Here is a 24,197-nt window from a genome sequence, read left to right on the forward strand (position 1 = left end):
TTGATGATAAACGTAAAAGAACTGGAAAAACTTGAAAAGAGGATATTTGTATCTCGTGACCAAAGGTTTGATAAAGAGCTAGATACGCTGTTGAAGTTTGGACATTTGCCCCAAAGGGGTGAAGGAGGGGTGCTAGATAAGCCCCCCCCCTTTTTTTTTTAACTTTATTTGTTTAGAGCAAAAGGAAAGAGAAATAGGCATGGTTACTGATTATAGGACTTACCCAGAGAACTGTTTTCCTGCCGTGCCAAGAGCATAGATGGGAAAGTTACTAGTGACTGAAACCAGTGGGAAGTGGTGGTTTAGAGCAGTTCTCCTCCTCCTCTCCCATCTTACAGTATGTGGTTTTTGTCATCTGCTGCAGTGGAACCTGTCTGTTTCTGAATATATACACCAATCAGTGTCACCCCTGAATAAAAGTACTTATTGTAGCTTTTTAGAAATATAAACAGCATGCTCTGAATTGAACAACAGGCTGTGGTAGAATTCACAGCCTCCCTAAATCAGGAGCTTGTATTGTGACAGGAAAACTCATTTCTTTGCTTGCTGTATTTTCCTTCTTCTAGTCCTCAGATTTAGCAGTGTTTGACCAGCAAGCTTTTTCCAACCATAGGGCTTAAGAAAGAAGATTTTATAAAAGAAAAACTTTAAAACTTGTATCTAGAAAGGTGATGGGGGATGGGTAGTGCTGTCTGGCACCAGTTACTTTGGAAAGAGGAAAAAGTAAAGGTTTGGAGTCAAATTTGCTTTTGAGCCTGCTATGTCTGTGCACTAGCAGTGTGACCCTGGATGTTACTTAATCTTTCGGAACCTCAGCTCCTCATCTGTCAGATGAGCGGGGAGTGACACCTACTTTGGGATAATAACAATGAGGATTAGAAATAATATCATTAATAGTACTTAGTAAGTGGGAGCAGAAGCTACTACTGTTAATAACCATGGAAACAAACAATAACTGAATAGTTTATTCTGGGTGCAGAACTTAATGCCTTCAATTTATCCCTCCAGGGCTCCTTCTGGAAAGAGGTAGAGTTGCGGGTTGTCCAGGGCTCTGACAGTGGAATGAGTAAGGGATGTGCTTTGCAGTGTATGGGCTGGTATGTCTTGATTTGGGAAGTCCTGCACTGTCTGTAAGAGGAAGGAAATAGAGTGATATATTTCTAGACACATACTGTTCTTTCCCTCCTACCTGCCTTCCTATGATGTCCTGATTTTCCCTCGATACTTTCTTGGCAGGTGGCTGTGAAAAACAATATTGATGTCTTCTACTTCAGCTGCCTCATCCCACTCAATGTGCTTTTTGTAGAAGATGGCAAAATGGGTAAGTACGTCCTCCTGTCCTTCTGCCAAATATACCTTTGCCCTTCCTCTGAATGTCAGACAGAGTATAGCCCAGAAGTTTTTTTAAGATTGGAAAAAAAAAAAAAAAAAGGTGGGGGGGGGGAGGGTAAGCCTGTTTTAAAGGCCTAATGCTTACTAATTATATTTATTCTCCTGAGTCACAGTTGATCTTGCCTTGCTGTTGTTCTATCATAGTGCCGGTTTTCTGAATAATCTGGTCACTCCAGCACAGAGTAAGTGGTTTGGTGACAAGGAGATGTGGATTTGAATCTCACCTTCGCTGTTCGTTAGCTGTGTGGTTGTGGCAAGGTGCTTAACTTTCCTGAGTTTCAGTTTCCAAGTTTGCAAAGCGGAAGTAGTTATTGTAAAGACTTGATGAGATAATATATGCAGATTTAGCACTTAGCCCTATACTAAGTTCTTACTGTCTCAAAATAAGAATTCAGTAATTTGCAATAAACCATTAGTACTCCTCATGTGGTTGTTGACATTTCTGTCTTCCCTTACTTAAGAAACCACCACCTAATAACACTCACTTATACTGGTACATATTAATTGTATTGGTACTTAATTGATTTGATTCTTAAAATGGCTCTTTGGGTAGGCAGGACAGATGTAATTACGTATGATGAGATTAAGGGTCAGAAAGATCACAAGACTTACCCAAAGTCATGAAACAGGAGAACAGTGGAGCCAGTGCTGAATCCTGGATGTAGACTTTTTCCAGTGATGTGAGATTGATCGGTGTGGAGTATTTGCACAGCTGAGGACTGGCTCTGGGTCTTGGCCACTCCTGGCTGTGTTGTAAGAGCCAGCACTCCTGAAGAGAAGTGGTTAAGGCATCAGAAATCGGAATATTGGCAGACTACACATCCTCCCCTTCCCTCTGCTTCCCCACACAGAGCGCCAGGTCTTCCTCGCAACATGGAAGGATATTCCCAACGAAAATGAACTTCAGTTTCAGATTAAGGAATGTCATTTAAATGCTGGTGAGTAATGACTCTGAATTTCTTGTGCAGCTTAGTAAATCAAATTAGGTACTTGAAAAATTTGTTTTTAATTACCTCTGCTTTCCACATCTACTTGTTTCTGGTGGCTATATGCTTTTTAAAGGTATTTGACTTTGTAAACTTCTCTTTAAAAACTTGAGATGTTTTTGTGCAGGGTACTACGTTATTCACAAGCTAACAGATTTCACAAACTAGAATGGGCCCATCCACCCAGTTCTTTAGCAGTTGAACATGTGTTAGTCATGTCTCTTGCACATCCCCCTGTAAGCCTCAAGTAATTGAAGTGGCATTTGAGGATATACACTCTCCCAAGGATTAAAAGGACTGTTTCTCCTTTTGTATCAACCTTCAGTATTGGAAGAAAGGTGACTTTCTAAGATCCTTGTGCAGAATCTTGTGATTGTAATTAAACAAAAATACATCATAATTGATTAAATTAGCTTTTTTTCTTGAGTGGTATCAACTTTCATATGATGATACTAACCTCTGTAATCACCATTAAAAAGCCCCAGGTCCTTCTGTAGTTAATTTTATTACTGCAATAGAACATCAAAGCAGGAACCCAAAGAGGAGAAACCATACAGCTGTATTATTCCCTAGGTCTTGATAGTGCTTGTCTCACGGAAGTTTCCTGAGGAGTTGGAAGGGGCCCTGAGCTTTGCAGTGTCCTGCCTTGGTCCCAGGCGCTCTTTTTTTTTTTTTTTTTTTAATGTTTATTTATTTTGAGAGAGAGAGAGAGAGAACAAATGAGCAGGGGAGGTACAGAGAGAGGGAGAGAGAGAGAATCCCAAGCAGGCTTCGCGCTACCAGCACAGAGCCTGATGCAGGGCTCAAACTCATGAACTGTGAGATCGTGACCTGAGCCGAAACCAAGAGTCGGATGCTTAATCGACGGAGCCACCCAGACGCCCTGGCAGTCGCTCTTTTTTGAGGTTAGCACAAAGCTTTCTAAGTTTGAATGAAAATGAGCCTTGGTGCTTGGTACCTTCTCTTCCTCCTTTTATCTATTTCCTCCTCATTTGTCAGTGGTTTGCACATGGGGTTTTCAGTGGCTGTCCCACCATAGCTGCAGCACAGCAGTGGGAGAAAGGGGCAGTATGGGAGTACAGAGAAGGGTGAGAAACTCACTGTCTTCTCTCATTCCTACCTTTTCTTTTTAACTTTTGTCTTTTGGGGCTCTATGATACATGTATTCATCCTCTGTGTTCAGACAGATCTTCTCTTATGGGGCTGCTCCTGAACCTTTGAAGAAGTGTCTAAGGAGATAGTCTTCTATAATTTCCATTGTAATAACTATGTAGTTCATTCTCTTCAGGAACACCACAACATCTGCCTTCTTCCTAATGTAGTCTTGATCTAGGTTTCTCACCCTGACTGGTTATGTATGTATTAAACAAAACTAAAGTTTTTGCTACATTTTCATAAAAGTCATAATCCAGAGGCACCTGGGTGGCTCAGTTGGTCAAGCGTCTGACTTCAGTTCAGGTCACGATCTCTCCATTCCCAAATTCGAGCCCCACATCAGGCTCTGTGCAGACAGCTCAGAGTCCGGAGCCTGCTTCGGATTCTGTGTCTCCCTCCTCCTCTGCTCCTCTCTTGTTCATGCTCTGTCTCTCAAAAATAAATAAATGTTAAAAAAAATTGTTTTAAAAATCATAATCCAGTTGAGGTGCTTTTGGTGCCATATTCTAGGTAGATGACGGTGTTACCTGTCCTCTCTGAGGCTCACGGTCAGCTACCACAAGCCTCATTTCATGAGTGTAGGAGCTTGGGTAGCCTTCCGTGGCAGAAGCTGTGCTGCAGGAAGCTGTCAGGTGCAGAATCCACAGTGGCTCATGGTGAGAACCAAAGCAGATCATGTTAGAGAAGCACTCCTACCCAGCTTAGAAGACACCCTTCGTTCAAGTCCCTCTTGCGGTAGTTGGTCCTATGGCAGCATTTCATATATTATTGTCCTGAGAACATTTGTGTCTCAAAGAAAAAAGGGGGTTCTGTGGTGCATGATGGGCAGTGCATGATGGGCCTCTACTAGAAGTTGCCATTGCATGTGAGCACACATAAAAGCTGAGGAGCCCACCATTGTGGAAACCTGTTTAACTCAAGGTTAACTGAATTTATTGACCATGGAATTTAAAATCACAACACGCTTATTAACATCCTGTGGAATACCAGTGTTCCTTTTTTTTTTTTTTTTTGAGATTTAATTTTAATCTCTACACCCAGTATAGAGGCTCGAACTCACAACCCCGAGATCAAGAGTCACCTGCTCCACAGACCGAGCCAGCCAGACGCCCCAACACCAGTGTTCCTTGAGCATGATCTGGGAAACACTGGCCTATAGGGAACAAAGAAAGGCCAGAGTAATTGGAAAGGTTTGGTTTCAGACATCCAGTACGAAAGGGAAATGGTTTTTCAAAAAAAAAAAAAGAGGGGCGCCTGGGTGGCGCAGTCGGTTAAGCGTCCGACTTCAGCCAGGTCACGATCTCGCGGTCCGTGAGTTCGAGCCCCGCGTCGGGCTCTGGGCTGATGGCTCAGAGCCTGGAGCCTGTTTCCGATTCTGTGTCTCCCTCTCTCTCTGCCCCTCCCCCGTTCATGCTCTGTCTCTCTCTGTCCCAAAAATAAATAAACGTTGAAAAAAAAAATTTTTTTTTTAAAAAAAAAGAAAAAGAAGTTTGGATGACTGATGGTTTTAGTCTGGCCTGCCAAAATAAAAGATCCCCCTACATCCAGATTGGAGTTCTGAACCCTTACTGCACCTTAGTGTACATTTATGATCTTGCCAAGGAAGAGATGTCTGGCCTTTCTCCCAGTGGGGCTGTGTCCTCTGCTGTAGCCTGGCACAATTTCTCAGAGCAAATTCAGTTTTGATCAATTCTGCCATGGCTTCATGCCAGTTCCTCACTGCCTTGGGTGCTCCAAATACCAGCGGATTGGTTTTTCAGTGACATACTGCCTTATGGCAGCACAGCATATGGAGTGGAAGGAAAAACAGCTACTTTTGTTTTCTTCAGGAGGCCAAGGCCATCATTTTCCCACACTAAATCACTGCTAATCTGCAAGACCACTTCCTGCAACTAATCCTTTCTAGCTTTTCCTCTGCATCCACCCCAAAGTCTGGAGTGGCCTGGCCTTTACATTTCCCTCCAGTCCTGAGGGCTCTATTAACAGTATGTTTCCAGGTTTAGTGCCTTCTGATTCAACACCCTGGGTCTAGCTGGGAGCTAAAAATACCATCCTTTCCAGCTGATCTGCCCTAATCACAATAGCACCAACACTTTAAATAGCTTTTCTGTGCCAGAGTAGACATTTGACAGATGGAACTAACACTCTGAGGGCTACAGGAAGTCACAGGCTTAAAGGACTTAGCAACCTGGCCTTCAGTCTTCACTTTTGCTCTTCCATTTCTTTCCATAGAAAATAAACAGGAAACCCTCTTCCCTTCCTAAGCCTTAAAAATTATAATCAGATCTTAATAGAAAGGTATATATGATAAGGGGCTTGTGGGACCACTAGTTGTGTAAATACTAGAAAATGTTAAATCATGAAGGCACTAATGTATGGGTTTCCCTGCTTCCTAGCACTTGTCATCTCTCCTGGTGTCAAGAGTTTGCATGAATCTGTTCTGCAGCTTACCATTAGCTACATGTCAGGGTTAGTGTATGTCTGGGATCACTATCTTAATTGCACAAGAACTAGTTGCAATGCTTCGAGAAAGGAGCCTTTCTGGCAAGCAGTCTACAAACCTGTTTTTTTAATTGTTTATTATATTTTTAAAAGCTCAGCGGCATATTGTATCTGTATTCACTAGTTAGGCACTACAGTAGGGGACAGATCTTTCTTCTGGTGGGATACTTAGGTAGGGGTGAGTTCTGTTTCTCTGTTTTGTTGTCGCTCTCCCTGTCCTTTGGAACATGTCAGAAATGGAAATGCTTCACTGGCCATCACTTAAGTAGAGTTTGGTTGCTCAAATGGTAAAATGTGTTTTTTTCAGCAGTCGTAGTAGTTTGGGACTCAGTTGACCCCAAATGTAAATTTCTCCTTCCCACTCTCAAATATAAGTACCATCTCCACTCTTCCTGGTGCTGGAAGAGATGTGACCTTAGCTAAAGTAGGAAAATGAAGACCATATCCACACCTCCTCAGATTTTAGGGCCCAGACTCAGCCAACTTTGGGGAAGAAGATAAATGAACAAGAAGAAACCACATCTGAAAGCAAGTATAAACCTATTTGATATCTTTTTTAGTCTGTCCTTTAGGGCAGATCTCCTTATCTTTACAACTCCTCCTAACATTCTCAGACTCTCAGAGTGGTGGTAAGATTACATCTTATTTCCCAGAAGTTCAGGTGTGTTAACACACACACACACACACACACACACACACACACAAATGATACCTTGTCAAGAAATGTATCCCAGTCTGGCTGGGAAGCCTCCTCTCATCTGGCTCCCATTGCTATTCTTTTTTTTTTTTTTTTTTTTAACGTGTATTTATTTTTGAGAGACAGAGAGAGACAGAGCATGAGCCAGGGAGGGGCAGAGAGAGAGGAGACACAGAATCCAAAGCAGGCTGCAGGCTCTGAGAAAGCTGTTAGCACAGAGCCTGATGCGGGGCTCAAACCCACAAACTGTGAGATCATGACCTGAGCCGAAGTCGGATGCTCAACCAACTGAGCCACCCAGGCGCCCCTCTCGTTGCTATTCTTAATAAGTACATTTAGTACAGTCCGATTATTCTTTCCTCTATCTGTCTTCAAGCTCAAACCTAATATGTAAGATTTATAAAACTTGACTCACGCATACCTATGTTCTAAACCCCTCCCTGCAGTTGGTCTTCTGGTAGAAATTATAAAATTATATACAGCCATTCAGTAGGAGCAGAGCCAGGTTTCTGGCCAGAATGTTTCCTAAATGTATTAACGTTACCTTCATTCAACTTGTTTATTCTGCCTGGCTGTTTGCCACATTTTTTAATTCTGGAAGGCTGAGTGTGTTTGTGTATTTGTGTGCTTCCATTTCTTACCCTGTCATCTCTTACGTAAGTGGTGAAATCATGAGAAGTCTGTAGGAACCTGGGCCTTGCTATATATACAGTCTAGAACACATTTTTGCCCATGCAGCAAAGTGCCTCTTCAGTAAAAGCTCCTGTGTGTGTTTTCTGTTTCCTTGGAAATGGGCAAGAGCCTTGAAAGTTAGGAATAGCTTTTACAACTTAAAACAAGCCCCCCTGTCTTAAAACAGGACATTTCTGTCAAAATACATTAGCCAAACTCCAGCTGGTGATGTTGCCTAGCAACTCAGTGTAAGCTGCAAGAGCCCTTCATTATGGGAACCAAGGTGGCAGAACTGCCTGACCCTCAAGAAGGTGATTAAAAAGCACGTTGAGGCCCCCTCCTCCAACAGTATTGCACATAATTACCATGAGATACACTTTTTAGCTCCCCAGAGGTAGCCGGTTCTTAAGTTATAACTGCTCTGCTTGGTGTTAGTGAAAACTTGGAGGTAAAAGGGGAAGAGTTAAGTAACAACTAAATATGGTGCAAATGTTTAATGAATGGGCTTTAATGCCTCCTTCGCTGAGCTCTCATTGGTTTGAATGTGGGAGAAAGACATGAGAGTAAGAACTACTTCCAAGATTAGCCCACATCTAAGTAGGTGGTTTTTAATGCCTATGGCAGTGTGTGTGTGTGTGTGTGTGTGTGTGTGTGTGTGTGTGTGTGTGTATAAATCGGCCTCTCTAGCACCAGTCAGAGGCTCATTCGCCAGTATTGATGGCAAGTACCCATTGTGCCCCAGGTACCATGGGACAATGATGAGAAACTCCAGGATCCCTGTGCTCAGAGAGCTTCTTCTCTAGGGAGAGCAGAGAGGCCAGCCATCATTGCATTTTTTTCCTAGAGAGCACAACAGAATAGGACAGATGTTTATGTGGAGAATTCCTGAAGTCAGCATGAGTAATTTGAATTCTCATCAGAAACAAACGTAATAAACTCTCAACAAAGAAGCAGCATTTATTCGTCTCTGTTCTTAGGAGTTTCTTTCTCTGATGCTTCACCATCTCTCCTTTTGGCAGTCAGAGAACAAGGAGACTGAAATGACCTTTAATTCTGGACCTTCATGTCTCTGGGATGTGGCAGTCACAGGAAAGACCACAAACACCAACCAGGTCTTACCCTGGGCCGGGGGCCACAGACGCCTCTGCTGTGCTGAGCAGCCACAGTCCCGGGTATAGGGCCAGGCGGCCGTCCTCTTAGCATGACTTCAGTCTTTCTCACAGTCTTTGGTTGAGACTTTTTCTTTATTAATTTGGAGGCATGGTATTATGATATAATTGGAGGCTTGAGAAATCATTTGCCGGCTTAAAAAAAAAAATTCTGAAACATCCAGGTTAATACATTTGACTTGCAGGATTTCTACAACTCTGGGCCCTTTTCTGATCCTGGCAGTTGAGGCCAGAGTGGCTCACAGTGAAGTAGTAGCGATTTGGGAAGTAAGTGTGGATTTGATCCTCAGTCTTTGTATCCCTGTAGATCTGGGATCAGTGTTCCAGAAGTGGATACCAACATGGCAGGCACTATAGCAGTACCTTTACACCTGCTGTCTTTGTCCTCTTCAGAGCGTTTTTATCTGTTTAGCCCCTAGTTTCAGATTACCAACTCTCTGACCCACCATAATCTCCACAGGTAATCTTTACACTAATGTTTAGGTGCACCTTACTCTTTTTCTCTCCTGGAATCTGTTAGGCACTTCAAGAGCCTCTTCCTCACGCACTGCTGTTGTGGGTGAAGGGCTTTCTGAAATGTGTGCCTGCGTGAGTATGACCGTGCTTCTCAGGAGACTATACGTGTGGCTCATGAGGATGTCAGAAAAGTTAGCATGCGTTTGTTATTTTAACTGAAGGTTAACATTTTGAATTTTTAATCTGTGTTTCTAGACACTGTTTCCAGCAAATTACAAAACAACAACGTTTATACTATCGCCAAGAGGAATGTGGAAGGGCAGGACATGCTGTACCAATCCCTGAAGCTCACTAATGGCATTTGGATTTTGGCTGAGCTACGTATCCAGCCAGGAAACCCAAATTATACGGTAAGGCCTTTCTCAAAATAGGTGAGATGGGTTCAAGGAGGGAGGTAAGAGCCCTTTCATTTCTTCTTAGCACCACGGAAAGACCTGGAGGAGGCACTGCAGACCCCAGACATCCAAAACAAGCAGTCAGTCAAGAAGCCCCCATTCGCCTCGTTGGAGGACCTTGTCTCTTCAGTGTCTGTCTGCCCCATCCAGTAGGCACGGTGGCTCTGGCAGCAGGGAGTGTGTGGACTTGCTCTGGAACGTGCAGGGTTCCTCACGATACTTCTCTAGCATTTCTGTGCATGTGGTGCTGTCACAAGCTGCTAAGAGGGCTGTTTACATAGCTCATTTCAAGAAGGCCTTCTTTCCTGCCCTTGGAGTTCATGACTTAAGACTATCAGAGTCATAGACACATGAGCCTTATAAGCCTTTGTTTTCACAGCACCGTGTGTCCTGAAATGCCCGCTGAGAAAGGTGAGGCGAAACTGGGGCACACCTTTGGAAGACTGCAAGGGGACTTTAGTTTGGAAAACTCCTTTGGTTCCATAACTGGACTAAAATTAAAATTCTGGCAGTATTTTTAGAGCAAGAGTGATTGCCTTGAACAACAAAGACTGACCCCTCAGGCACTGGACATTGTTTGCTGTTATGACATGTGGTCTCCCAACAGGATGCTGCTTGTCATCTGCATTTTGTAAAAGGAAAGCTCCTGGGATGGGGAAAATATCTTAATCTTATGTTGTCTTTGAGGTTTCTGTAGGCTGTTTTGAAGGAAGGGACAGGAAAGTGACAGAAGAGAATATGGTTCAATACTGAAGAAGCTGAATAGGAGATTAAGAGGCCATTTTAGCCACTGAGTGAGAAAAGTCTGTGACTGCACTCCTTAATTTTAACAGCCAAGTCTGTTTTCATTAGCATACATCAAGGGAATAGCACCACCCGGAACTGAGAATTCTTGTGTTTTCCCTACTAGTTCCCTCCTTTGAAGCAGCTGGAAGCACACGTGTGTTACTGTCTGTGTGTGTGTGTGTGTGTGCATGCGCGTGCATGCACGCACGCATGCACACCTCAGTTCTATCAAGCTAGATTTTTGTGAGTGGGAAACTTCAGGCTTCCTCCATGAACTAGACACTCCTTCCACCCACCTTCTCCTCCACCAGTCTCATCTTTTTTGGAAAGAAACTACCCCATCGTTTACTTTGAGTTCCCTAAGAAAGGAAAAAACCCTTCTGTGCTGTTGCTGAAAGGGCAGGTCTAAACTGTCGAATCGGGTCTTGTAAAATAACTCTATTTTCTTCCTTAGAAATGTGCTCTTAAGAGAGGGGCGCCTGGGTGGCTCAGTTGGTTAAGCGTCTGACTTGATTTCAGCTCAGGTCATGATCTCCTGGTTCGTGGGATTAAGTCCCACATGGGGCTGTGTGCTGACATTGCAGAGCCTGCTTGGGATTCTGTCTCTTCCCGTCTCTGTCTGCCCCTCCCCTGCTCTCACTCAGTCTCTCAAAACAAATAACTAACCATTGAAAAATAATAATGTGCTCAGAGAGAGAGTGTGTGTTTTGTTTATCTATTTTATTGTGTACAGGCTTTCATCTCAGCTATGTTAAAGAAGCGTGGTTACTCCTTGTTTGCAGATAAGGAAACCAAAGTTAAGAGTGTTTATCAACTTGTCCAATGTAATTTGTTGGTAGTTGTGTTATGCTTAGAATTCAGGTTATATCTTGACCCTTACACCATCTTCACTGTGAGGATAGTGAGAATTTGGAGAAGGACCTCTTAATGTCACTGTCTTAAACATTGCTTGTTTAAAATTTTCTAACTTTTTTATTTTGAAATAAGTTGAGACTGACAAACTGTGAAAACGGTACCGGGTTCCCACATGTCTTTCACCCAGTTTTCCCTATTGGTAACATCTTATATGCCCATAGTACATTCTCAAATAGGTTATTGATATTGGTACAATACTATTAACTAAACTTAGCCCTTGCTCAGATTTCACCAGGTCATACATTATTCTGTTACTGTTGATGGGGGTGGTTGGCAAGTGTACAGCACTGTGCACTCTTACTACGTGTGTGTAGATTGGTATAGTCATCACCACAGGCAGGACATCGAACTGTTGCGTCACTGCAAAGAAGTTCCGTTCTTGCTCTCCCTTTATAGCCAGATTCTCATCCAGCCCTGTGCCCTGGCAACCACTGATGTTCTCTCCATTACTGTAATTTTGTCATTTTGAGAGTGTACTATAAATTTAAATTCTTAAAATATGAAATCTTTTGACGTTTTGTTTGTTTGTTTGTTTGTTTTGCTTTTCGGTTAGCATAATACCCTTGACATTCATCCAGGTTGTTAATGTGTAACAGTAGTTTGTTCGTTATGACTGAGTAGTAGTCCACCATATGGATGTACCACTGCTTATCCATTCACCTGTTGAAGGACATTTCCTCCCCTATTTTTTCATTTTAACAGTTTTTATTTAAAGTCATATATAAGATTATTTTATTCCTACATCTTCCCAATTATTTCTTTTTTATATTTGCCCTTTTCCTTTCCTACTTGCAAGATTTGGCTTTATGTTCAAGGATCTTCTTGCAGTCTTTGCAGTTTTAGTCTAGTAATAACCACCTTGCCAGGCTGGATGCCCACATGGACAGTTGTGCCTTTCGCCCTCTCTCGCTGTACTCGTTCAGTGTAGATGACGTATTTCTTCCTGTAAACCTGGACTACGTTGCCAATTTGCTGACCTCTGTAGTGCCCTCGCACAACCTGTACTTACTTCCTCATCCTTTTGGATGGGTGTGGATCGAACATTGTACTTCTGTCTCAGCTGTTTGGAAAGAGGGGAAGACAAAATCTTCCTGCAAATGCGGGAGGGTGCATTGACATGCCTTTTACGGTTCTTCCTCTGGTCAGAAGTCACAAAGGGATTGAACTTCGTTTAGGCCACTGGAGCTTCAGCAGTGGCCACAGAAGGGAAGAGCCTCCTATATATTTTTTTTAATTTTTAAGATACAGATTTATGTGTGGTTGTAAGAAATAATCCAGTGGGATTTTGTCCTCATTGTGCCTTTTTATAGCCACACCCACCTCCCTTCTTTCCTTGTATTTATAAATGGTAAATTTGTTTATACTTCCTTGCCCTCTTTCCTGTTTTCCATCCATCTGGTGTCTAGGTTCCTTCTGCCCACAGAACAATCCAAATTTTCCATCACAACATGTGACACAGACCTAATCCATTCCCCTAAATGGTGCTGCAGACTTCAAAGTCCCTGGGGTCTGTTTTCTTCCTTCCATCACCCTAACATCTATTACACTATTGATCTGTCTCAGCAAGGTATTAAGGAGGAAGAAAATCTGGTTGAGCCAGTACTAATGCTAGAGGACCGGTGGTCCCTAAGCCTCCTAAGAGGTGGATAAATCACTCCCTCCCCCTACCCCTTACTGTATTTCATTAGGAAAGATGTTTATCCTGTAAGGATGAGGCCCTGTCACTCTAAGCAGCTACATCTTACCGGGAAAGGTAACTTGTCCCTGGTGAAAAAGTATGTGTTCCAGACTGTAAACCAGAAGTAGATGCGTTAAATCCTTGGCTTACTTAGGCATAAGAGGCGATTCTTCTTCCCTCAGTGGGTCTGGATGTGTGACATTCCAGAGTGGTTGGTAGTAAAGATGTGTCACATAAGTAGGCCAGCAGTTCAAAAGTTAAAACCCTGGTAAGGTCTCTTTTCCCTTAGTAACCATGCAAAACAAGACCCAGAGTCGCACCTTTATTTTATAAGTCAAATTATTTGGTTTTATTAACTGTTTTTTTTATGTATGTTTCCCTTGTACTTCATCCTGTACTTCAGGATTTAGGAAAATCTTTTTTTTTTTTTTTTTTTTTTAATTCATTCTAGCTTGTCTTAGTTGGAAAGCAAAAGATAAGTTTAAGCCTAAACCTGACCCTTTGTTAGAGGTTGGCATGGTTTGGAGAGGGGAGTATGATATAAGGAGAGAAAGATTGATTCTTCCTCATCCAACCCCCTCTGCAAAGAGCAGCTGAAACTTAGAGTCCAGGCCTGATCTGTCCATGACTACTCCCCTCTCCCCAGTGCTAGCTTGGCAGATCGGGCTTTTGTAGAGGAAGGCAACATTTCCTTACCAGTCATCAACAACAACAACAAAAAAAGAGTCTCCAAATGGTACATCTTACAAAGGTGTGGAAAAAATATTTTGGGGGAGAGGAACCACCCCTCTGTAGTCTGAGAGTTAACTCCCTTAGGCTGGTCGTCCTCTTTTTAGCTTCCTCTCCTCCTCTTCTGAACCCACATACTTTCCCACGAGAATTTTCCACGACACTGGCAGTGGAGAGGCTGTGGAGGAGGAGGTAGAGAATTGCCTCTATAGTCAGGGAAATGCCTAGAGCTGCAACTTTGACCAAAGTAGGGAGCTGTTTTCTATGCATAATGACATTCTTAAATTAGTCGGGGTTGTTTTTTGGTTTTGGGTTGTTTTTTGTTTTTGTTTTTACATTTGTCAGAATTGCCTTCCTGATTAATGTCAAACAGCAACTTTGAAAGTGCCTTAGAGACCGAATATTAAAGCTGTAAATAAATAGAGCCTCTTTTGATGTTCTTTTGTTTGGCTGGTTTTGGGGTTTTACCTTTTTTTTTTTTTTTTTTTTTTTTTTTTTTTTTTAAAGTAATCTCTGTGCCCAAGGTGGGCCTCAAACTCACAACCCTGAGATCAAGGTGCTGACTGAGTCAGCCAGGTGCCCTGGTTTTTGCATTTTTTTAATTTGCATTTTTAAACTTTTGAGGATGTACGTTTTTTTCAAGAAATTCAGGGTTGCAACAACATGGATGGAACTAGAGTGTATTAGCCTGAGCAAAATAAGTCGGAGAAAGACAAATACTATCTGATTTCACTCACATATGAAATTTAAGAAACAAAACAGGTGAACCTAGGGGAAGGGAAGGAAAAATAAGATAAAAACAGAGAGGGAGGCAAACCATAAGAGACTTGTAAATACAGAGAACAAACAGGGTTGCTGGAGGGGAGGTGGATGGGGGATGATGGGTTGACTGGGTGATGGGCATTAAGGAGGGCACTTGTTGGGATGAGCATTGGGTGTTATATGTAAGTGATGAATCACTGGACTCCTGAAACTAATACTACGCTGTATGTCAACTAACTTGAGTTTAAATTAAAAAAAAAAAACAAAAAGAAATTCAGGGTTGACCAATATCTTCCTGATATTTTTGCTAAATATATTGTCACCTTTTGTACTGTGTGAAATTGCCCAGTGTCTCTGAGAATAAAGAGGTAAAGGAATGTAAAATCTCATAGTGCTATATGATTAAAGACAGGTTTTGCTTACATACCCTAATAGATGAAAACAATGGTGTCGGTAATGCAAAAAGCAAATGTTCAATTTTCTGGTTCTAAATGTAATTTGCATGCTTCTGTTATATTACTGTTAATAATATTTTGGTTACTCTGATACAGTCAAGGATTTAAAATCTGAGAGGGAGGGAGAGAGAATCTTCAGCAGGCCCCATGCTCAGCACAGAGCCCGACATGGGGCTCGATCCCATGACCTGAGCCGAAACCAACAGTCAGACGCTCAACCTACTGAGTCACCCAGACGCCCTAATCTGGGTTTAAGTTTTGTGCTTATTGACCCACAAAATGAAAATCTCAGTGTTCAACATTGAAATTGTTTTATTAAAGTTTTCGTTTTAATTTGATGATTGTGAGACTAGAAGAAGAGAAGTGGTAGACGAGTAGCATCAGGAGTGTCTTTGCCTGTTTAGGGAGGCAGCAAATGAGGAAACTGGTGCCGTAAATTGCTGTTTGGTTATACTAAGTCAGTGTCTCTTGGTGTTCACATTTGCCTTCCATAACAGTGTTTTTGCTGTTCTCGGTGTAATACAAAAAGGACTAGTACCTTGGATGTCCCTCTCTTATGCTTTTATTTTGCTTGATCGTACATCTTGAATTGGAACTGAGATAACCATCCTTGTCTGAGTGAGAAACTGGGGCAGGCAGCCAAAATGACCCCAACAAGTTAGACTTTCACCCTTCCCTTTTCATTTGGTAATAATCCCTGTGACCCTTAGCAGAGCGTTGGAGTAGCTGTTCCCCCCACAGTCAGAGGTTTTGATGTTTTTAGTATGGATGATTCCTAACCTCACAGACCCACAGAGAATGTAGGTGGAAACACAGCACAAGTTGACAATGATTAAATTGAAATTTTAAAACCCACAGAACTTAACAGAACCTCTCTTGGTTTGGCCTCTCAGTGAAAGAGGCTCTTCTCTCTTTGCATCAGAAAGAGATTTCCTGGGGCGCCTGGGTGGCTCAGTCAGTTAAGCCGGCCGACTTTGGCTCAGGTCATGATCTCACGGTCCGTGGGTTCGAGCCCCACGTCGGGCTCTGTGCTGAAAGCTCAGAGCCTGGAGCCTGTTTCAGATTCTGTGTCTCCCTCTCTCTGACCCTCCCCCGTTCATGCTCTGTCTCTCTCTGTCTCAAAAATAAATAAATGTTAAAAAGAAAAAAATTAAAAAAAAAGAGAGAGAGAGATTTCCTTGAACTGAGTACTGGCTACCTTTCAAGCCAATGCCAACCTCCATGCTAATCCTCTTCTCCTTTTCTTCCTAACAGCTGTCGCTGAAGTGTAGAGCTCCTGAAGTCTCTCAGTACATCTATCAGGTCTACGACAGCATTTTGAAAAACTAATAGACTGGTCCGGCGCCCTCCGGCCATCCTGTGATTGGTGCAAGCCAAGAACTCTTAACTGGAAGAAATTGTATTGCCGTGTAGAATCTGAACCCAAACACACTGAGGCCACCCACCAAGGTAGTGACTAGTCTAACCTGTGCTAACATTAGGGCACAACCTGTTGGATAGTTGTAGCTTCCTGTGAACATTTGTAACCACTGCTTCGATCACTTCCCTCCTCTTGCCACTCGCCGCCGCTATCTGTCCTTACTTGTGAGCTTCTCCATAGTGTGCCAGTGGCTGGCATTTTTGAGTGTAGTTTGATATTTTGTAATTGAGAGCTCATTTCAAAAGCAGAAAAAGACAAAAAATATTAAAGCAAGGAAAAGTGTCACTGAAACATAAACTGCACTTTATTGTTTTATATTTTTGTACATATGAGAAATGGAGGGCATAGTGTACCTGGTAGAAAGTGTTAAAACACCTGACTGCCATTAACCACACAGTCCTGGAGGAAGAAATGCAGTTATTTGCACCCCCTGTTAGGGGTTCTCTTATCTGTGGCAACCTTGCCCCTGCTCATTTGGGTTTTCACTTTCTTCTCTCTCCAAAGTCCCTCCCTTTATGATTCCCCCCCCCCGCCCCCCCACACTCCTTATTATCATCTCATCTGATTGCTCTGCAGTTGGGAATGGTGGTCTTCCTTGAATGGTGTTTCAGGGTGCGGGAAATAGGGCCTGTTGGCACTAAAGCTGAGAGACGTTAGAGCGTCCTACATTCCTTTCCCTCGATCTAACCCGTTAACACTGATCAAGGAATTTGAGAGAGATGGGGATCAGGAACCAAACTGTGCTTCCCCCTCTCCCTGCCCTGGATTTAATTTAATTCTCAGCTCCAATTCAGATCTAAAATCCTAGTTTTAGAGTTGAAACAGACTTTAAATAATAACTTATCCAACCCTGTTTTTCCTAAAATGGAAAAAGACAAAGATGTAGACTGCCTGAGGCCTTTTAGCTGTTGAGTCGCAGAGCGGGAGGACTGGGTCTCCTAAATCCCCATCAGTGTTGTTGGAGACTGCAAGAGCCGCTCGCTCATTTTTCTTTCCTCAACGCCTTTCTCTTACCTTTCCTGTCCTGCTTCTTCGTGGCTCTTCTCCTACTCCATGCTGATTTTGGCCCTCCATTCACTGGCATCAGGTGGCAGCAGAGTGTCTCTTCAGTTACCGGAAGGTAAATCCAGATGCCAGAATGAGAGGGTAGCTGAGTGTTCCCACGCGTGCTCCTAGAGCCACAGTTCTTGAGGCCAGCAGGGTGGGTGCAGAGATGAAGTGAGCTTAGAGAGGTCGTGGACTCTATCCTTTAACAGTCTGATCTGCCCTTTACTTATGTTAATTAGGCCCCACAGGCAGTTGACACCACCTCAGAGGGTCAGTCAGTTCTTGTCATCTCTCCCAAGACTGGGAGATACGAAATCCCGTAACACGTTGGGCGTGTTTTGTCCAAGAGTGCTTTGTGCCCAAAGCACCAACTCTTTAGCTGTGTTCACACTATTACATCTGTGGGCACTTGTCACACTGCCTGGTGCCCAGTGCTCAGGGTGCGGGAACAAGACCGCTCTTCTCCGATGCCCTGTTCAAGTCAGAGGCACTTTGGGGCCCAAAGGCCTCATGTTGAACTCAGACCTCAGAGTGAGTCCAAGGGGAGAAATCCTAGAAAACAGCAGAAACTACCCTACAGCCCTGTCATGTCTGAAGTGACCCTGATTCATACAAGGTACAAAGCTTTGGGGGGGTGGGTCCCCCAAAGCAATTTCCTAAACCTTGAGACTCTCCAAGAGAAGAATTACTGGGGTCGGGGGCCCTTGTCCTGCACTCACCACCCAAGGCACGTGGAGGATAGGAAGTAGCACAGGGGACGTATGTGGGAGGTGGGTAGGTTGGCTGTGTGTCAGGTGGAAAAGCAGGTCGATTAGTTTCCTTGTTGGGAGATCATGGAGTCGGATGGACACAGGCAGTGAAGAAGGTTCACACTACAAATACCAAGTTCTTATCTCAGAGCAAACCGTGGTTGCACAGGGAAATGTACGTGTCAGCTAAATAGACAGCACACAGTTTTATACCAGAGTATGTCCCTCTGCCTCTGAAACGAGGCTTCTCTCACCTTCCCCAGCAGTGGTGGGTAACAGCTGCTGTTCTCAGCTCACCTGACTGAGCCAATCCCGGAATCCTTCGCTCCTTGGGGAGGCTGCCTCCTGTCGCAGCCCCGAGCGTTCAGGGAGGGATCCTGCTCCGTGGAAGAGGACCTCTCTCCTGAAGAGACAGACTGTCGCCTCCACTGCAGCTTCCCTTTTGGCCCATGTCAAGCTCGGCTGAATCGGGGAAACGGAGTGGAGCTTGCCCTCCATTCTCCTCTCCTCTGCCTCCGTATGTCTTTGTAACATCAGCTGGTATCCTACAGAGGGCAGGGAAGCACACACACACCCAGAACTCTTGCTGGTCAGAGATTCCCTGAGTGTCTGTCCTCGCCCGAGCCTGTTTCGTGTGTCTGTGTTGTGGAGAGCAGTTGGGAGTGGGAGGGGAAATGTTGCCCTAAGAATGCTTATCATTCTTTGGTTATTGGGATCTGTTCTTGGGGAGGGTGGGGGTGGGGGGAAGCTTGACCTTGTGTCTTCGTCAATAAACTCATTTACACAAAATGAAGTTTGTGGTGTGGACTTTGTTCCCAGAACCGACACTCTAGGATGCAACACTGCTGGCCAGGAGAGGGATGGAGCACTAATAAGCATACTGTTAGAACTTTTCTTTTGGCTGCCTAACCGTCCCAGGGATTTAGCCAGATGAAATTAAGACTACGTAAGGAAGAAGCCTGTATCTCACGGAGGCTCCTGTTAACCAAGCCCCCTGTCACCACCAGCACCATGGGCAGGAAGTGCTCACAGGAGCTAGTCTGTATCCCCTGGCAGGTTCTCTGCTAGGGCCCCAGGCAGATGGTCCCAGGGACAGCCAGCCAGCCAGCCAAGGCACAGGGGCAGAAGCGGCACAGCAGAGCTACTCACCAGCTTCCTATCACCCAGGACGACTCATCTCGATGTATAAGCGCCGCTGGGACCCTGAACTCAGGGCCGGCGTGTTCCCAAGTGAAAAGAATTCATGCTTCAAAGCAAGCTTCCCCAGGAGTTCAAGTCCAGTCACGGGCATTTGCGTCGCAGGGAGCACAAGACCCAGGTGTTGTCAAGATAGAGGCCCTAGATCGTGATGAGCAACAGCCTCTGAAGTCTTCTAACCTGAAGCTCAGTAAAGAGGCTGAGGGATCCAGCGCCAAGGTGCCCTGAGCCTCTCACCACTAGAGCGAATGTAGAGAAGCTGCTTAGCACTTAGGCGTTGGGACTTGGATGTCCCAACTCCATGAGTGAACTGCCTTTGGCAGCCAGCAACTTTTGGGTTGTCACCTTGTTGCTGGCTTGCAGTTAGCCCAAGCTGTAACAGGAATAACACTTGGGAAGCAGTGGGGTCAGGATGGTCTTTGTTGATGTTCAGGGCCAAAGAAATGAGGGATGGGCTATGCTGAGATCTATCTGGATTTACCAACTAAGAATGATACCAGGTTGGGCAAAGAAAATCTTTAGGGCAGAGGGTTTCAACTCTTCGCCCCCGCCCCCGCCAAAACTCTATTTTTAAGTAATCTCTCTACCCAACATGGGGCTCGAACCCACAACCCTGAGACCAAGAGTTGCATGCTGCACCGACTGAGCAAGCCAGGTGTCCCCAGAGGCTCTCAAGTCTGGTGTGCACATTGACACCACGTCATGATTCTGCTCAGCCAGGCTGGCGTGCGACCCTGGGGAAATCTGCATTTTTAAAGGACTCCAGTGTTTCTAATGTGCAGCTCCAGAAAGACACACCTGTTTGTCTACTTTTAAAGGGATACAGGTGACAAACGGTAAAGCACTGGGACGGCAGTGGGGGGAGGGGGGGGAGTCGGTAATCAGGGAAACAGGTGAAGGGGATTAAGAGGTGCAAACTTCAGGTTTATAAAAAGCCATGAGGACGAACCGCATAGGGCGTTGTAGTCGATAACGTAAAAAATTTGCATGGTAGCTACACATACTGTGGTGTCATCTCATAATGTATGTAATTGCAAAATCACTGTGTTGTACACCTGAAACAAATATGTTGCGTGTCAGCTATACTTCAGTTTTATTTATTTATTTTTAATGTTTATTTATTTTTGAGACAGCATGAACAGGGGAGGGTCAGAGAGAGGGAGACAGAATTTGAAACAGGCTCCAGGCTCTGAGCTGTCAGCACAGAGCCCGACGCGGGGCTCGAACTCACGGACCGCAAGATCATGACCTGAGCCGAAGTCGGCCGCTTAACCGACTGAGCCACCCAGGCGCCCCTATACTTCAGTTTTTAAAAATAAGAGAAAAGTGAAGTTGCCAAATAAAATGCCAGTTACCCGGAATCATACTGGGAAAAAAAAATTGTAAAGTACTTTCATGCAGATGACACCTGCCTACCCCATGAACCTGGCATTATCCCCATTTTTCAGGTGAGGTGCGACAGAGAGTGGAACAGTTCCACTGAAAGTTCTGTAATAGGCCCTCCAGCCCCTCTACACTCAGCCACCAGGCCAATGGCCGGCCTTGCTAAAACCCCAAGCTACCAGGATATGGAACAATAAGCAGGGCTTGCCGGCCCCAGACTTTGACCTTCGATCGTACCATCCTTCTCAGCCTCCAGAATGGCGACTAGGAAATTCTGAGATATCAGGTACATTGTTTCTGAAGCTAAGAAACAGTTGAGGACTCCCAGAATTGAGTCTTCCTACTCCCACCTCATGCATTGATGCTTTTTCTGATTTTGCTTGGACCCAGATTTCTTTTCCCCGCCACCCCCAGCTCCAGGAGGCAAGAGCCTGTTTATTTTAATACCTGGTGTGGCACTTGGGAAAGATCACACCTCCCCCGTTGTTACCCATTTCTATCTCCTGAGCACTAATCCTAGAATCCCAACCAGCCCCCAGACATGTTATTAGCAACAAGGATGTTTCTTGAAAAGTTTCCGAGTTGGCTGCAAACTTACCATCTCAGTTTTCTCATTTAGCTTTTGCCCTGCCATTCTTGATGCTGCCAACAAGGGGAAGGCTGATTTGGGGGTTGATAGGACGCAGATGGACTTAATCTCCAGAAGAATTGCTTTGAAACGGGACTGCCCCAGCACTCTGGGACCGAGAGAACGGCTCAGGAAACAGGACTGCCCCTGCACTCTGGGACCCAGAGAACGGCTCAGGGCCTTCTCCCACTATATGGGTATTAGAGGAGAATGTTCAAATCCAGCCTTGGGCTTCCCCTCCCTTGTTTCATTCACTTTCCACTTAAGGTCTTAGGCTCCAGGGTCTGGCCAAACAGCCTCTGAAAGCTCAGTGGGGGTTTCAGCTTTGATGGAGGGTTTGGGGGCCTGTGGACTAGGCAGCTCCAAGTCTCTGTTTTTTTGTCCCCCTCGGGTGCCTGGGCCTCAGATGCTGCAAGTGGACCCACGCATCTGCTCCCCCAGAGTCTGTGCTTGCGTCTCAGGTGACCCCACAGGAGGCCCAAGGTCAGACCCAAGGACAGAGCCTCTCAAATTTTTTCACCAAGGTAACTGTAATGATAGAGAGTGAGCAGGCCTCTACAGTGTAAGAAGTTTTTAGCCCAAAGTGACTCTCAATAAACTGAAATGACGTAGGGGCACCCGGGTGGTTCAGTCAGTTAAGTGTCCAACTCTTGGTTATGACTCAAGTCACGACCTCATGGTTCAATTCATGGGTTCGAGCCCCGCATAAGTCTCCCCGCTGACAGCATGGAGCCTGCTCAGGATTCTCTCTCTCTCCCTCTCTCTCTGCCCCTCCCCACTCATGCTCTCTCTCTCAAATAAATAAACTTAAAAAAAATGACTTAGGAGAATCTTAAACGCAGGCATATTTTGCATTTTATATTAATACTATGGCTTCTTGTTTTTTATATTAAAATGTTTTAAATGACCTACCACCGAAGGCAAGTGTGAGGCTCCATGATGGACCTTTGGCTTTGTGTTCCCCTAGTAGGAGAAGCTTCTGAGAAGCCTGGTGCCAGGTTATGAGTATGAGCACTGCACAATTTCTCTTTCTAGTCTACCTTGGGCTAAGATAGAACCAGAATGGAGGTGTTGGCCAGTAGACACAAAGCCTGAGATCTTTGGTCATAGTAAGCATTAACGATTTTGAGATACAACGCGGGGAATGGACAATGCCCCGGACAATTAAGTTAGGAAAAGTGTCACTCTAGGTGACACTGTTAGGACCCCATGGGTCAGTAAAATCTGATTTCTCCCTGGGAATTCTTCCCGAAGGAAGCCGTATCCTTCTCAACCCTGTATTTGTTTCTAGCTGCTGCCCTGGCCCTTCTCATACACCACCCCAAACCCCTAGAAGCCCACCTAGAATAAAAGGAAATGCTTTTCCAAGGTGATGTTCAACCTCCCATACAAATGGCTGTATGTCTTTTAAAAAGGCAAGAAAAGAGGGCACTTGGATGGCTCAGTCAGTTAAGTGTCTGACTTTGGCTCAGGTCATGATCTCACAGTTCGGTTCATGAGTTTGAGCTCCACATTGGGCTCTCTGCTGTCAGTGCGGAGCCGCTTCGGATCCTCTGTCTCTCTCTCTCAAAAAGAAATAAACATTAACAAGAATGAAAAGGCAAGAAAAAATAAAGGCTACATGTTGAAACTTCCTACAGGTCAGGCACTGCTGTTAAGAACGCTACACTCTTGTAAGTCCTTTATGCTGAAAGGACAACTGATCGCATCTCCGCTGCTTTACAAATAAAGCAATAGCTGGGGCGCCTGGGTGGCTTAGTTGGTTAAGCGTCCCTTGGTTTCAACTCAGGTCATGATCTCACGGTTCATGAGTTCGAGCCTTGCATCAGGCTCTGTGCTGACAGTGAGGAGCCTGCTTGGGATTCTCCCTCTCTCCCTCAAAAATAAATAAACTTATTACAAATAACGCAATAGGATTAGGATAGTTCAAGTTACTTGCCTTCAGTTACCATCATGGTCACATAGTCAGTGGAGGGCCAGGATTTAAATCCAGATCTGTCCGATTCTGAGGCCCAGGCTCATAACCGCTACACTTTCTGTCTGGATAGAAGAGAGAGGAGGAGCAATTGGGAACATGCCCAAAATGCAGAGCCCAGAGGGAGGAGGAAACTGGCTCCATGAGGAATCTGGAACGCAGGAGTAATAGGAAGTCTAGAAAGTCGGAAGGGGGCATGCTGGGTCCCAGGGATAAAAACACGGGTGAGCTCTCTGGGCTTCCCCTTCCTCTTCTGCCCTGCAGGCAAATACAATGTGACTCTGGCCAGGTGGTCACTGCCCTGATTCAAGACCCTTCATTACCTTACCATCCAGCACAGGGCTAGGTCCAAATTCCTTACCCAGCAATCACCACCGCCTTTGAGACCTCACCTCAAGCCCCCTCTCTGCCTCCTCTCGCCAAGCTGCCAGCCCCCTGGGCTCCCTTCTCAAAGCTCTGTACTTGATCCCATCTTCTCTCATCTGTAGCCCTCCTCTCCCACAACCTCCTCTCACCCTGACGCCCCAAATCCATTTCTTTCAAGGCTCCTTCCTTGAAACTTGCCTCCTCTGACACCTCCACTGACTCCCCTAACTATTTGGTCCCCTCCCTGCACCCTCCCTCCAGAACCCTGGCTTTTCACACAGCACATAATTAGTGCTGCTGAGCCAGCTTCTCCCCCTCAGGCGGGGAGGGCCACCCAACTAGAGATCCCCATCTTCTATTCCAAATTTTGCCCTTCAGTAAGACAAGTCACTCCACCCCTCTCAGTCCCCAACTATCCCATCTGTAGAACTGACCTCAGATGGGGCACCTGGGTGGCTCAGTCAGTTAAGCAACTGACTTCAGCTCAGGTCATGATCTCACGGTTCGTGGGTTTGAGCCCCGTGTCAGGCTCTGTACCAACAGCTCAGAGCCTGGAGCCTGCTTCAGATTCTGTGTCTCCCTCTCTCTCTGTTCCTCCCCTGCTCGTTCTCTGTCTCTCAAAA

At 44.9% G+C, this 24,197-nt stretch overlaps 1 protein-coding gene and 1 pseudogene across 5 annotated transcripts in view; one reads left to right on the plus strand and one right to left on the minus strand.

The window, feature by feature from the left end:
- The window catches only part of AP2B1 (adaptor related protein complex 2 subunit beta 1), a 127,807-nt gene extending 111,281 nt beyond the window's left edge, over window positions 1-16,526 (plus strand). For all 5 annotated transcript variants that reach the window (XM_043583723.1, XM_043583726.1, XM_043583727.1 and 2 more), the window contains 4 exons: window positions 1,237-1,321; window positions 2,244-2,330; window positions 9,285-9,439; window positions 16,064-16,526. In XM_043583723.1, coding sequence (XP_043439658.1) covers window positions 1,237-1,321; window positions 2,244-2,330; window positions 9,285-9,439; window positions 16,064-16,138 — 402 coding nt within the window. In that variant the 3' untranslated portion in view covers window positions 16,139-16,526. The remainder of the gene's footprint in view (window positions 1-1,236; window positions 1,322-2,243; window positions 2,331-9,284; window positions 9,440-16,063) is intronic.
- LOC122486007 lies at window positions 11,924-13,862 on the minus strand (annotated as a pseudogene).
- Window positions 16,527-24,197: the final 7,671 nt, after the last annotated feature.

This window comes from Prionailurus bengalensis, chromosome E1 (assembly GCF_016509475.1).
Source record: "Prionailurus bengalensis isolate Pbe53 chromosome E1, Fcat_Pben_1.1_paternal_pri, whole genome shotgun sequence".
In the NCBI taxonomy this organism is placed as follows: domain Eukaryota; kingdom Metazoa; phylum Chordata; class Mammalia; order Carnivora; family Felidae; genus Prionailurus; species Prionailurus bengalensis.